Source organism: Chiloscyllium plagiosum, chromosome 3, assembly GCF_004010195.1.
Source record: "Chiloscyllium plagiosum isolate BGI_BamShark_2017 chromosome 3, ASM401019v2, whole genome shotgun sequence".
Taxonomy (NCBI): Eukaryota; Metazoa; Chordata; class Chondrichthyes; order Orectolobiformes; family Hemiscylliidae; genus Chiloscyllium; species Chiloscyllium plagiosum.
In genome coordinates, this window is record NC_057712.1 from 125,256,984 (window position 1) to 125,272,139 (window position 15,156).

At 39.1% G+C, this 15,156-nt stretch overlaps 1 protein-coding gene across 2 annotated transcripts in view; it reads left to right on the top strand.

The window, feature by feature from the left end:
• LOC122548512 (EH domain-containing protein 3) overlaps positions 1-14,587 on the top strand; it is a 74,366-nt gene extending 59,779 nt beyond the window's left edge. For both annotated transcript variants that reach the window (XM_043687254.1, XM_043687255.1), the window contains 2 exons: positions 7,032-7,196; positions 9,525-14,587. In XM_043687254.1, the coding sequence (XP_043543189.1) occupies positions 7,032-7,196; positions 9,525-10,052 (693 nt within the window). In that variant the 3' untranslated portion in view covers positions 10,053-14,587. The remainder of the gene's footprint in view (positions 1-7,031; positions 7,197-9,524) is intronic.
• The last annotated feature ends 569 nt before the right edge of the window (positions 14,588-15,156 follow it).

The following is a 15,156-nucleotide window of genomic DNA, read 5'->3' on the forward strand; positions in this document are numbered from 1 at the left end:
GTTGGGAGGTCATGTTGCGGCTGTACAGGATGTTGGTTAGGCCACTGTTGGAATATTGCGTGCATTTCTGGTCTCCTTCCTATCGGAAAGATGTTGTGAAACTTGAAAGGGTTGAGTAAAGATTTACAAAGATGTTGCCATGGTTGGAGGATTCGAGCTATGAGAAGAGGCTGAACAGGCTGGGGCTGTTTTCCCTGGAGCGTCGGAGGCTGAGGGGTGACCTTATAGAGGTTTACAAAATTGAGGGGCATGGATAGGGTAAATAGACCAAGTCTTTTCCCTGGGTTCAGGGAGTCCAGAACTAGAGGGTATAGGTTTAGGGTGAGAGGAGAAAGATGAGACCTAAGGGGCAACTTTTTCACGCAGAGGGTGGTACGTGTATGGAATGAGCTGCCAGAGAAAGTGGTGGAGGCTGGTACAATTGCAACAGTGTAAAGGTATTTGGATGGGTATATGAATAGGAAGGGTTTGGAGTGATATGGGCCAGGTGCTGGCAGGTGGGACTAGATTGGGTTGGGATATCTGGTCGGCATGGGCGGGTTGGACCGAAGGGTCTGTTTCCATGCTGTACATCTCTATGACTAAGAGCAAACTATACAGTAAAGGAAAGGTCCTGGGGAAAATTGATGTACAGAGAGATCTGGGTGTTCTGGTCCATTGTACCCTGAAGGTGGTAATGCAGGTTGACAGAATAGTCAAGAAGGCATATGGCATGCTTTCCTTCATCGAACAGGGTATTAAGTACAAGAGTTGGCAGGTCATCTTACACTGTATAAGACTTTGGTTCAGCCACATTTGGAATGCTGCGTACAGTTCTGGTCACCACATTACCAAAAGGATATGGATGCTTTGGATAGGGTGCAGAGCAGGTTCATCAGGATGTTGCCTGATAATGGAGGGTGTTGGGTTGAGTAGGTTAAAATTCTTTTCATTAGAAAGGAGGCGGTTGAGGGGGGACCTGACTGAGGTCTACAAAATAATGAGGTATAGGCAGGGTGGATAGCAAGAAGCTTTTTGTCCCCAAGAGTGGGGGACTCTATTACTAGGATTCATGAGTTCAAGATGAGAGGAAGTGTTTAAGGGAAATAGCATGGAAATTTCTTTACGCAGAGAGTGGTGGGTGCTGGAATGCATTGCCAGTGGAGGTGGTCAAGATTGGTACAATAGCTTCATTTAAGATGTATTTGGACAGTTATGTGAATGGGTAGGGATACACCTCCTTAGAAAATAGGAGACAGGTTTAGATAGAGAATCTGGTGCAGTCTGGGCGGGTCAAATGGCCTTTCCTGTGCTGTAATTTTCTTTGTTATTTTGTTCTTGAAATGAATGATGCTTCACTGTTGCCTCTGACCAAAATAATTTTTATTTTTTTAATCATTTTAATATTATGTAGCTTTGGATTAGTACGCTCTCTTGTGTTGGTAATAGAGCTAATACATGCTTATGAATTAAGAACAGAAGTAGGCCATTTAGCATACTAGCCAGTACTGTTTGCCTAGATCTCAGCTAACACAGTTGTAGCCTCAAGTCTACATTCCTGCAAATCCCAAAACAGTCCCTTGAAACTTAAATTAAGATCCAGAAAGTTTATGCTTGATGTGTGCTTCCAAGACAGCTAATCTGACTTTCTAATAATCATCCACCATACCTGTGGTCCCCAGTTGCCCTTTTCCATTTTTAGGCATCTTTTTTAAAAACCATTTAATTAAATATTAAATATACTTAGTGTTTTAATTCTGCCTAAAAGCATGTTCATTTATTTTCGCTAGTTTTTTTCAAAACAAAAGATTAGTGCATAATGGCACATAGAACAGCACAGGCCCTTCGGCCCTCAATATTGTGCCAACCTCTTATCCTACTGAGACCAAACTAATCTACATACCCTTTGTACTATCTTCCATGTACCTATCCAAGAGTTGCTTAAATGTCCCTAATGTATCTGACTCTCTTACCACCACCTCTGGCAGTGCATTCCACACACCAGCCAGTCTGTGTAAAGAACCTAACTCTGACATCTCCTATAAACCTTCCTCCAATCATTGTGATAGCCATTTCTGTCCTGGGAATAAGACTATTCACTCCATCTATGCCTCCCATCTTTTACACCTCTATCAAATCACCACTCCTTCTTTTCTCCAGTGAGAAAAGCCCTAGCTCCCTCAGCTTTATTTCATAAGACATGCCCTCCAGTCCAGGCAGCATTCTGGTAAATTTCCTCTGCACCCTTGCTGAAGCTTCCACATCCTGCCTATAATGAGGCGACCATAACTGAACACTGTATTCCAAGTGTGGTTTAAACAGGATTTTATAGAGCTGCAGCATAATCCCCCTGCTAATGAAAGCCAATGCACCATATGCCTTAATGACTCGTATTAACTTGAACATGGATCCCCAAGAATCATGTTAGTCCACACTGCCAAGAATCATGCCTTTAACCCTGTATTCCAATTCGACCTTCCAAAATGATTCTCTTCTCACTCTTCCAGTGTCCAAATGTCCCACTGTCTGATAGAATCCTATAGAACATGAGAATCTTGGAATAAAAGCAAATGCTGAAGAAACTCCACCAATCTGGCAGCATCAGTGAAGAAAAGCAGGAGTTGACTTTTAGAATTCAATATGACTTCTTCAGAACTGAAAAGGATTGGAAAATAGTGGATGTTTTCAAAAATGGGAGGAAGTGCAGATGTCCTAAACAAAACTGTAGTTTGAAAGGGAGCTCTAATGGTGGTACATGAGGAAAAAATGGGTCTGCTATACTGAGGAAAGCAAACAGGATGAAGTAGCTAATCAAAATGGAGAAGAGAGGTCATACAATTAAGTTGTGGAACTCTGAAGTCCTTGAGGATGTAAAGTCTTCAGGTGGGAAATGAGGTGGTGTTTCTCCAGTTTGCATTGAGCTTCGCAGGAACACCGGCCCCGGATAGAGTTGTTAGCATGGGAGCAAGTTTATTTTGTTGCAAGCAATTGGAAGGTTGGGACCATTCTTACAAGCAAAGTATTCAGCCAGTCTGCATTTGACCTTGCCATGTTATAGGAGACTACATTGTGAACAGTGAATACAGTAAACCAATTTAAACATACTTATAAAACACTGTCTCACCTGGGAGGTATGTGTGGGGTCTTGGGTAGTAAGGAGGTAGGAGGGGAAAGAGTAAGTGTTAGACCATGTCATTACCTGGGAATGTGCTGTGGTGCAGAGGAAATGCTGAGAGTGACCGGTATGAATCAGGATGTCATAAATGGAATGGTCCCTGCAGAATGGTAACCTTGGAGGTGATGTATCTTTCCCATCTGTCAACAGCATTTTTAAATATAATGCATTTAACAAGCGCTCTTGAGTTCTGATTCACTTTCAGACTGTCTACTCAACTCCCTGTCTTGCATATCCCCTACCACCACCTGTCCACACCCCTTCCCCAACCCTGCTAGAATTAAGTTTCTCCAGATGTTGCTTTTATTGCCAGTTTCCAGTATCCACAGTATTTCACTTTTCTATATAAGGATCTCTAGTTTGATACCAAGTGATAACTTAATTTGATCTATATTGTAGTACTATTTATTCTCCAGCTCTAAATTCAGGGAAGGCATAAACTGATAAATGCCTTCAAGTGCCAGTGTGCTGAGGTCCAGTGGGGAAATCATAGGGGTGATCTGTGGTGCATTTTTTTTTTGCAAACGTTTGGACTGAAGGGTGTGTTTCCATATTGTACAGCTCTGACTTACGGAAGCATAAATAAAGGAAGGTTACCAATATGCACAAAGCCAACTTCGAGTTGGTGCTTCTGGGCGTTTGAAGAGATCAAGCTTGCCACAAACCTTGATTTTTTTTTTAAGCTTTTGTATGCATTGTAAAGAATGGGACATGGCCATTTTGTGTGCTTTATCAAATTGCCTACCTGTTGGTTTAAAAAAAAAATTTGCTGACCCTTTGAAAAATATTGATTACACTGTTAGAAATAATGACCAGGTTGCAATTGATGTTTTGTCTAAAATTTGGCTATGAAACCTGCCCATATCCGGTCAGGTGTTAAGAGTATGTAACACCTAGCTTGTTGTTCTTGGACAAGCTTTCATTGAAGTACAGCTAGTTGCTAATTTGATCAGTAAGCTTAATGTCAAACCTCCCAGCAGACGCAGTTTCCTTTGGGATGCATATTACTTCCTGGAACATTGTAAATATGAAAAGAGTCGGAGTTTATCATTCATCACTTGTAGTAAGGGAAGTAATATCAGTCAGAATTCTGCTATGCTTTTGTATTAATTTGTAATGCTTTATTCTTAATTGTGCAAATCACACAACACTTTGCTGTAAGTCTGTGGTCACAAGCATGACCCCAAGGTTCCAATAACACTTGTTTTTGTTAATCGCCCTCTAAGTCAATTGCTCACATGGATCCCAGTTATGCTGTAGTTGATGGGTTATGTGGAACAGTCCACAGACACTTGATGCCCACTCTGCAGTATTCTGACCATGCCCCCTCCACTAATATAATGATGCTTTTGTCCAGAAATGAAAAACATAGCTTTTGTTTTTGCTCTTGCTCTCTCCTGGTTCCATCTGATTTATTTTGTCTCTTGACTTCACTCTTTCCATTTCTGGGAGTGCTATCCACCAATATCCACTACAAAGCCACCAACTCTGTTTGCTTGACTGTACTCTAGCACATCCTGCTTATTGTAAGGGTTCCATTCCATTTTTTAATATATTCATTCACCGGATGAGGGCATCGCTGGCTGGGCAACTATTTATAGCCCATCCCTAATTGCTCAGAGCAGTTAAAAGTTACTCATTAGTGGGTCTGAAGTCCTATATAGGCCAGACCAGAGAAGGATGGCATTTCCCTTCCCTAAAGGGCATTGGTGAACCAGGTAGGTTTTTTTTCTGACAATGGATGATGGTTTCATGGTCGTCATTTGACTCTTAATTCCAGATTTGTTGATTTGAAATTCAAATTTCACCATCTAAAGACTGATCAGGGATATTCAACATGGCTTTGTGCGTGGGAAATCATGTCTCTCAAACTTGATTGAATATTTTTTTTGTTACTTCAAAGAGGATTGATGAAGGCAGCATGGTAGATGTGATCTATATGGACTTCAGTAAGGCGTTCAATAAGGTTCCCCATGGGAGACTGGTGAGCAAGGTTAGATCTCATAGAATACAGGGACAACTAGCCATTTGAATACAGAACTGGCTCAAAGGTAGAAGACCAGGTGGTTGTAGTGGAGGCTTGTTTTTCAGACTGGAGGCCTGTGACCAGTGGAGTGCCACAAGGATCGGTGCTGGGTCCTCTACTTTTTGTCATCTACATAAATGATTTGGATGCGAGCATAAGAGGTATAGTTAGTAAGTTTGCAGATGACATCAAAATTGGAGGTGTAGTGGACAGCGAAGAGGGAGAGTCCAGAACTAGAGGGCATAGGTTTAGGGTGAGAGGGGAAAGGTATAAAAGAGACCTCGGGGGCAACTTTTTAAAACAGAGGGTGGTAAGTGTATGGAATGAGCTGCCAGAGGAAGTGGTGGAGGCTGGTACAATTACAACATTTAAAAGGAGTTTAAATGGGTATATGACTAGGAAGGGTTTGGAGGGATATGGGCTTGGTGCTGGCAGGTGGGACTAAACTGGGTTCTGATATCTGGTCGATATGGACAGGTAGGACCAAATGGTCTGTTTCTATCCTGTATATCTCTGACTCTGACTCTGTCTACCATGGTGGGATTTGAAACCCGGTCCCAGAACATTAAATTTGGTCTCGGAATTAACAATTCAACAATTATGCCGCTCGGCCATTTGCTATACACACAGACCCACCTCCAAATAAAGGATGGTGACTTAATGGTGCAAAAAGTACTTGAAATGCTCGGAAGTTATTGCTTTAATTGGTGTTTGGCCATCGGGCCTCTCGGCACAGCCGTTCCTAGCTGCATTGCATCTTGCTCCTTCACACGAAGTAATTGTTACTCTTTTCCCCAATGCCCATTGTAAACCCTCCTCTTCCTAATCGTTCACTGGAAAACCATCACGTGCAGGCAAGGCTTTGAACAAAATGTGAGGACTAACTTTTGCTAGTAAGTTGTAGAAGTCATGGCAACCTCCAAGCTACAGAGAATCTTTTTTTAAAACTTTGGCTGAGGTGCCAATGAATAAAAAGGCATGACCCTGGAAAGCATTGCAATGTAAAGCTGAGATATTGAGACCATTTAGAGAGTGTCCCTAAATTGAGGGAGCTTTGGAAAATTAAAACAAGTGTGTCAATGATCCCCCAATCAATTTTTCATACTTGCATGAAAAACTGCCTTAAATAAGAGGGAAGAATTAGGGATTGATTAGGAGTGTGCCAGGCTATCACTGGTGTTGTCTTTTGGAATCCTGATAGAGCAACATAAAAAGAACATAATCATGCTGGTGACTGTGGGAATGGAGCAGGAAGAGACGATGATTTGTGGAAGCTGGTGGGGTGGATACCCATCATGGATTTAAGGAGTGAGAGCAGAAATACATGAAATTGAACAGACCCATTACCATGTGGAAAATCCTCCACTTAAAGGAAACAGATATGTGTTATGATAGGCATGATTTTGCTGGATCATTACCATTAGATCTTTCTGACTAATTTTCTTTTTAATCTTTTTTAAACTTTATTATGGTTAAAATGAGACACTCGTTTCAGAAGGTCTTTGAGGCATGCACTTAGTTGAGAGCTGGAGTAATGTGCAGACCAGACTGGGTAGGAGTTGGATTCCCATCCTGAGTACATTAGCCAACAGATTAAGTTTTCAATACTAACTTCTGTGTTTGTTGTAGTCCTCAAATGATAGGTGAGAAGATTCTTGCAGAGTGCAAACCTGTATTTTTGTTTTGCGATTGATTGATTGGTATTGAACTCATGACCTCTGGACGCTACTATGATACTTGAATCGTGCCAAAAATTAGAAATATTCTGTCTTCTGTTGTCAAATGTGGTTTTGAGTACTTGTATAATTGAAATATAATTCATTTGCCTGTGTTTTGTTTTCCTGTTCCCAGGTTCATGCCTACATTATCAGTGCCTTACGAAAAGAGATGCCAGCTGTGTTTGGCAAAGACAGCAAGAAAAAAGAACTAATCAACAGCCTCGGAGATATTTATGCCCGGATTGAACGAGAACATCAGATATCCCCTGGGGATTTTCCTAACACTAAGAAAATGCAGGTAGCAAAGTTTATTTTAACATTCTTTAATATTGTTATTTGGCACAATACAATGTGATACAAATTTATTGCATCTTTTGTACTGAAATGTCAGAGTACATACACTTTTGACAGTTTATATAGTTTGTACTCTTGGAAAGCATTATCCATGTAACAGTCAATAGTCAAGTGTACTATCTGTTTATTGAAGAAAAAGCATTTATCAAAGATAAAAAGTCTTGAGATGTTCATTTTTATGTTCATTGTTTTCTTTTTAAAATCCAAAATTGCCACTAATGCAAGATTAGCACTACTGTCTTAAACTTGTTTTAGTATATTATTTTTAACAAGAATGCACAAATGAAAATGTGGCAATGGTGTAATTTTTGGATATTTAATCAATATCCATCTAGTTAATTCAATCGCCTTTTTTTCTTGCATGTTACACGTGCAGGTAGTTCTTCCATAACGTGATTCAGAAAAATCAGAAAAAGTGAATCAGCACTTAGTGTTGGCGATGTAATTGCATTACAGCCAATACGTTTTAAACGTTTACGCTTTAGAAAGTGTTCCTAATTTGTTAATCGCACTACCATGAATTTGCATTAATGAAACATCCATTATAGCAGAACAACCTGTACATCAGCATACAAACATATGAATTAGGAGCCAAAGCTGGCCACTCTGCCTGCTTGACTTTTTCTGCCATTCAATTAGATCATGGCTGATCTGATTACTCTCATGTTTCTCCTCCTACCGCTACATTTCATCTTATTCCCCCCTCTTGAATTGCTTCCTGTATGTCAGTGCCATGGCCAATTAGCTCATCCATACAAGTCAAGAAAATGTCAAATGTGTTGGGCAATAGCAAAGAATGATGCTCCTGTCCGGCATCCCCTTGCCTGCTTCACTTGAAGTCACAGCCTCCTGTCCCTCATGACTGAATTAGAAGATCTTATCCTAAGGAATGTCACTGTCTTTTGGAGTAATGTGTCCAGCTAACCAATCTATCCCTGGACTGCTGCAGTATCTGCAGGTTAACCCAACTCCATAACTGAGCTGAAGTTCCTGCTGGTTGATTTTGAAATTGCAAGCTTATGGAGCATTGCTCCCTCATCACCTAATGTCACCTTTCCAATAAACTTGTTGGACTATGACTTGGTGTTCTGTGACTTCTGACTTCATCCAACACTGGCACCTCCACATCCTGGATCTCACAGGCATCCAAAAGTTCCCAATTTCGACAGTTGCAGCATATCACCTGCCCTGCCTTATCTAGTATGTGCTAATTATAGTTAATACAACCGACGCCTCCCAAATTGAATTCGAATTAGATTTTGAATTAGATTATCTACAGTGTGGAAACAGGCCCTTTGGCCCAATAAGTCCACATCGACCCGCCGAAGCGTAACCCACCCAGACCCATTCTCCTACATTTACCCCTTACCTACCACTACGGGCATTTAGCGTGGGCCAATTCACCTAACCTGCACTTTTTTGGATTGTGGGAGGAAACCGGAGCACCCGGAGGAAACCCACGCAGTCACGGGGAGAATGTGCAAACTCTGCCGCCCACCCACTGTGCCACCGTGCCGCCCACATTGTTTTAGCATTGCCAGTAATCTTTATAATGAAGTGATATAATTGTTTTCTGAACATAACCAGTTTCTGATTTTAATCTGCACAAAATTGGGAATTAAATGCTGAAATTGTAAAATGTACTCCACTTTCTTTGAACCCCTTACTCAGTGCACTTTTTTCTTGCAGTAAAGCTTACTAGAAACACCTCTTTTCCCCATATGTGCTAAATTCTTAGATATTACCCACTCCGCTGCCTTCCTCGGGCAAAGGCACCCTCCCACTGCCTGTACTTTATTGCCAATCAATAAAATTGGTTTCTGGCAATTAGGTTTGTAGAATCCTAGAATAGAATAGGCTGCAGAAAATGTACATGTTGGAAAAACCTTGTGCATTAGTACAAAGCTGAACATTCCTCTATTGAATCAAGAGTAAGTTTATAGAATACAGGGACTTGAATGAGCCAAAGTTTGTTAGGAGTGCGATGGGAATCAGGTCAGCAAAGTCCATAGAAGTGATAAAGGCATAGGAGTATTTTTGCAATAATTGAATTGAGCTATGGTTCAAAATTTCATAGTATTTGTGAGAAACACTGCAATCAAGAGTCTTATGCTGTTACAGATCATAGTACATGGTTTAAGATTTTAATTTCACAACTGATTTGTAGTTCCCTTGATATGCATCCTTTTGGTGCAAATCCAAGTTGCTGTACTCGCATGAGCAGGGAGTCCTCACCATGCTCTAGTTAATTACGTCCTTTTTTTGATTTCAGGATCTACTGCAGGTGCAGGATTTTGCAAAGTTTCAGCCACTAAAGCTTAAACTTTTGGAGACAGTCGATGACATGTTGGGAAATGACATTGCTCAGCTCATGACCCTAGTACGTCAGGAGGAAACCCAGCGGCCTGTCCAGATTGTGAAAGGTGGGGCCTTTGAAGGCACAATAAATGGCCCATTTGGGCATGGATATGGTGAAGGAGCTGGCGAGGGCATTGATGACCTGGAATGGGTTGTGATCCGAGATAAGCCAAGCTATGATGAGATTTTCTACACCCTCTCTCCCATCAATGGGAAAGTCACTGGAGCGAATGCAAAGAAGGAGATGGTAAAATCCAAGCTTCCAAACACTGTGCTGGGAAAGATTTGGAAGCTGGCAGACATAGATAAGGATGGCATGTTGGATGATGAGGAGTTTGCATTGGCTAATCACTTAATTAAGGTTAAACTGGAAGGTCATGAGCTACCCAGTGAAATTCCTCAGCACTTGATTCCACCATCAAAGAGAAAGCTAGCTGAGTGATACTGAGTAGTGATTATCTTGTCTCCGAGGAAGACAAAGACTGGAATGTAGACAGTTTTGAAGTCTTGATACCTAAGTTAGGCAGGTAGACAAAATGATGTAACAAAAAGCTTTTGCATAGTAAAATACTTCTTTCCACTATATAGAGGGGAGAAAATCAAACTTTAATTAGGAAACATGTATTCCATAAAAATGTTATCACTAAAATATGATCTGAGAATGAAAGCATTTCTCTTTCCTTTTTTTAAAAAGCATCTTGTTGTAACCTGAGGTCATTGTATACTGTTGCATTCCTCGGCATCTTTCTATCACTAACTTTTTGTTTCAGAAGCAGTAAATCTGAACTCTAAAGGTAATATATTGCCTGAATTATCATTATCTTTCAAGGCATGAGGTCCCATCACTTCTCTTCTGCACTTATTGTGTTGAAATACTCTAAGGTGTCACCTTGAATGCAAGGAGTTGTATAGAAATTCAAGTTGTCCACTTTTTTTTATCAGGAAGCTGGGATTTTATTTTATCCACATTTAGCACTGTAGTGAATAACTGGGGTTAGCCCTTTTTAAAATCCAGGGTAGTTTGTTTTTCACTTGAAAAGAACAGATGTTTTTATAAATATAGTTTGCTTTATTGCCTTATATTTTGCAGCTTCTGAATCATGGTTTAGTATTTACCTGTTCAGTCATCTTTGGGTAGGTCAATGTTGCAAATATTACAAAAAGCACTCCAGTGTCGAGCCAAATGTTGCCGCGTATGAAAGTATTTTCAGGACTTTCTGGACACAGTTTAGAGACTTTACCGTGTCCTGTTGGGAGGGGTTCCTATTTTGTTCAGTCATTTGTAACTTTGCTGTGACTTGTTGGTAGCAGTTGATCCATTTTGTGGCTTGTATGGTGACTGTATAAAGTAAGAGGTTATAACATTGGCAAAGAAAAACTGAACCATACTCCATCGTGTGAAGAACTGTGAATTGTATATTTAAGTATTTTCTATATAACTGCATTTGCGTGCACACCTAAGTACTTAAGCAAAATATGAAAATAACTATGCATCCACCAGTTAAAATGCATTCATGTTAAAATGCTGTAACTTAGTATGCTGACGCTTTTCTGCCTTTAACTGTGTATGTGTAGCTGTTTTCTACACGTCACCTGTCCTTTTCTGCTTTGCTTTGTGCATTTTTATTTTAATTCAAGATTTCTAGGCCTTATACTTTACTTTTTTAAAAAAAATGCTCTATACAATCTCTTCCATTGTGGTTGTATCGAAGACTATGACACTAAGTATTGCTTGTCTAGTATTCACGTTTTTTTGTGTGACTAAATTTTTGGTTTTTTTTCTCAAGTCTTGTCAAAACTTGCTCTAGTGAATCAATGCTATGAGATATTGAAAGTATGTAGTAAATCCCAGAAATACAGTAAGTTGTTTTTATGTGAGCTTTACTGAGTGGATTTTAAGCTGCCTCATGTTCAAATGTTAGTCTTACCACCTCTTGCTGATATGCTATCCAAACACTGATTGACACTTGTGTGAAAAATTGTAACTACTCACGTCACAGTGCAGCTACTGAAAGTTTAACAAATCTACAACCTGTAAGAATATGCTATCCATGTATTTTCAAAAAAACTGAAAAGTCGATCATCTAAAAGGAATGTCCCCAAATAATGCACCAAACATTGAACTGAAATCTCTTGTTTAAATTGCTCAACTCCATCCACAATCTAATTAAAGTGCAATTAAGAAACAATGCACATCTCCCATCAAAAGGGGAAAAGCAAATAAGTTTATACTTGAGTCGTCAATGGGAGTCATTGGCTCCCAGCTTCCATGAATACATTAATATGGATAGTACAATTTGACTCTTCAATATTTAATATTAAAATTGAGATTCATGGCAACTTCAACCTCTTGCACCACTTTAAGCCATTTATTTTTAAATTCCAAAGAGGATCGTTTTTCAATTTAGCTACAGATTATCCATAAATTTAATGTTCCCATTGGGAATCTAGAGGTGGAGAGTTTCTCTGGATGTTCAGACAACAGAGGGAAGAACCAGAAATTTGAACAAGCAGTATTCTGCACTTTTCAAGTAAATCCTAAGGGAATTTATTTTGTAGTTGGATGGAGGGGGTCGAATGAAATTAGTTCTTGTTTTTGCAGAACTACTAATTTAAATATCTGAATATTTGGAAGGTAAAGAACCTGTGGAAGATACAGACTAATTAAACCAAGTATCTCTTTTTTTTCTATGATTCATGCTATTAATGTTTTGAGTGATATTGTTGGGTTAGCCCAACACTATAGTGGGGATGTGTGCAATCTATGTACTGGGAAACGTTCACCAAAAGTTTTTTTTAATACATTGCATTGCTTTTTTTCTTTTTGTTTTGACATTGCAACATTTGGCTCATTTGATCTTGTGAGCAGGGTGTCTGAACTAACTGCTGACACAATTCTTTAGGACTGTAAGAAAGTAGTCCAGGCACTGTTACTTGGGTGATGCTGTTTAGTTTTTCAGGGAGCTGGTGGTGCAGATTGAAGCACATAATTTTGAGGTCAATTCACTGAATCGGAATGACGAGGTATGCTTGCGTCCTTTGTTTGCCCAGCCATGTATGATTTAAGCAATTTCCAGTTAAATGGTTATTCTTATATTCATGTGATCCAAATAATTTGGTCTTTTGACTAGAATGTAAGACAATTTCAAAATCCCACACACCAGTTGTATTCTCACATTTAGGCATTATTGTAAATCATGCAGATTGAGAGTTAAGATTTCCTTTGGTTACTATGTCAAATGAAATTTTTTAATGTATTCTTTTAAACAAATGTATGGGCAACATGGGGTGTTTTGACAAAGCCACATTCTCCGGTTTTCTTTTTTCTTCTGGAGTAAAGTTCAAGGATCGATGAATAATGGTTTTATCTTCTGACCATCAGCAAATGCCTGACTCTACTTCCCATGAACTTTAGTGTAAACACATTGAGCAGTTCCTTGGTGCTCTTCTCATAGAACATCAAATAAGCATATGGATCCCTAGCTTTCATTTATAGTAAGGATGTAAGAGAATTTTTGTCTTTTAGTCAAGTATTCCGCTAATGTGAAATACTCAAGTCCAACAATTAACCCTATTGTACTGGGTGCTGTCTTTGCTTAAGTTGCTGCTTGTGAAAAGATTGCTACTGAATTTTGGTATCAAACTTTTATGAAGCAAAAATCTACTGATTTATCTGCCAGATTTTAAGGAAAGTCAATGTACTGCTGTTGAATGGAGGATATGTCTTCCTCTATATGCTGTGGCTGGCTTTATTGGCTTGTTTTTAAAAATACATGCACATTTGTAAAATTGTTTCAGATTCATGGCTTTTGCTCACTTTGTCTTTTGGTTACGCTTCCTAAAATTTGTCATCTCCCCAGCATTGTTTGTTGTAGGTTTAAAAAAGAAACCAGTTATGAATTTAATAGTAAATCAGACACTGCTTTATTGACAAGCTTTTGGGAGAAGCTGGACACCAAAGGGATTTCCAAGCTGCTTGCTAATTACAGACAAGTGCTGAGATTTTGTGTATTTTTGTGTTCCACCCCCTTCCTGATAGTCACGTGACTAGTTCTATAGAAAAACCTCACTGTTCCAGGTGCCTCGCAAAGCAGGTGATAGTTAGTGCCACTTCCTATGTCATCAGAATTGCTTGTGCAGCATTCTGTTTGCAGCAGTGAGTTTTCATACAGCACTTGACTTTTAACCCTTTATTTTCTGTCTTCAAGTTCAAATAGATCCTTCTCGGGTATACTCCTTTTGGGTCCAAATTTCAAAATGGGTTGGATGTGAAGCTGTTTGTGATTTTTATTTTGTCCCCTTTAGCCACTTTATCCTGTAAATGGTATTGGCAGTAATTGATTAGATATGTACATGTATACACATGCAGGATAGTATGGTCTTAAGTGCATTGTATTCAGAAATCATGTGCTGAATAGAACTAGTGGATCAAATATACTGGATATCTACTTTTTTCATCAGGAAAGTTCTGATTTACTAACATTGTTCAATCTGGGTTTTTTTAAAAGGCAATTGATTGTGGTTTATCATAAGTACTGATTTCCCCAATTTACACTTCTTTAAGAAGCCTTAGTTATGATATTCAGTTGGATGTCCAACTTGCATGTTTTTCAAACTTTAAAAAAAACACTTCTTCCATGCAAATTGGTGCAGAAATTAAATGTCAAAATGTTTAGGAAGTCCTTGCTTATTGTGCTTCTGACATCAAAACGAGCAAAAGAAAATGATACTGCATTGAGTATGTGGTTTTGTTACATATTGCAATTATACACATGCCTTTTGCATGTAGTTACTGTATTTTGGAAATTCTGTTATGGCATTCCTGGGTTTATTTCAACTGTGCTTCCAAGAGTCTAAGTTTTTGTAATATTTATCCTTTGCCAATAATATGCTATTGTACATTTATAAAATATTGTATTTACAGTGTACAAATCTGTGCGGTTTCTCTATCTCTAATAAAACACAAGTTCTATTGCATGTATTTTTAAAAGTTAATTCAAGAAATGATTGTTTAGCAATAGGAATAAGTTTTGACAACCTTCAGTATACTCCAAATGACATTATAAATATTGAATTTTAGGTTCACAAATTTACAGTTGCTACTGAAAATTTACTTTTGGCTGGAGAAAGATGAACTGTTGAATTTCACTGAAATTTGCTGTGAATACAAATCCGCCTGGGTAAAATTACAGTATCTGCTTTTTTCGCCTGCTTTTCTAGTTTGCAAGCTGTAACAAATGAGGTGTCACCAGGGTTTGGTTTTCAGGCCCAGACAACTTGCAATCTATATAGTTCATGATTTGGATGCAGGAGGAGAAGGTGTGACAGTTTAGGGTCATCTGCAAATTTAGCTATGTGGAAAAGTGCAATAAAGAAATGAGAAACTTATAAATAGATATGGATAGGTTAGGTGGATGGGCCAAAAACTTGACAGCTGGAGTTTAACTTGGATAAATGTGTGTTCCATTTTGGTTAGAAGCATAGAAAGGCAACTTGTATCTAAATGGAGAGAAACTTTTTCCGAGTGCTTTGATGCAGAGGGATCT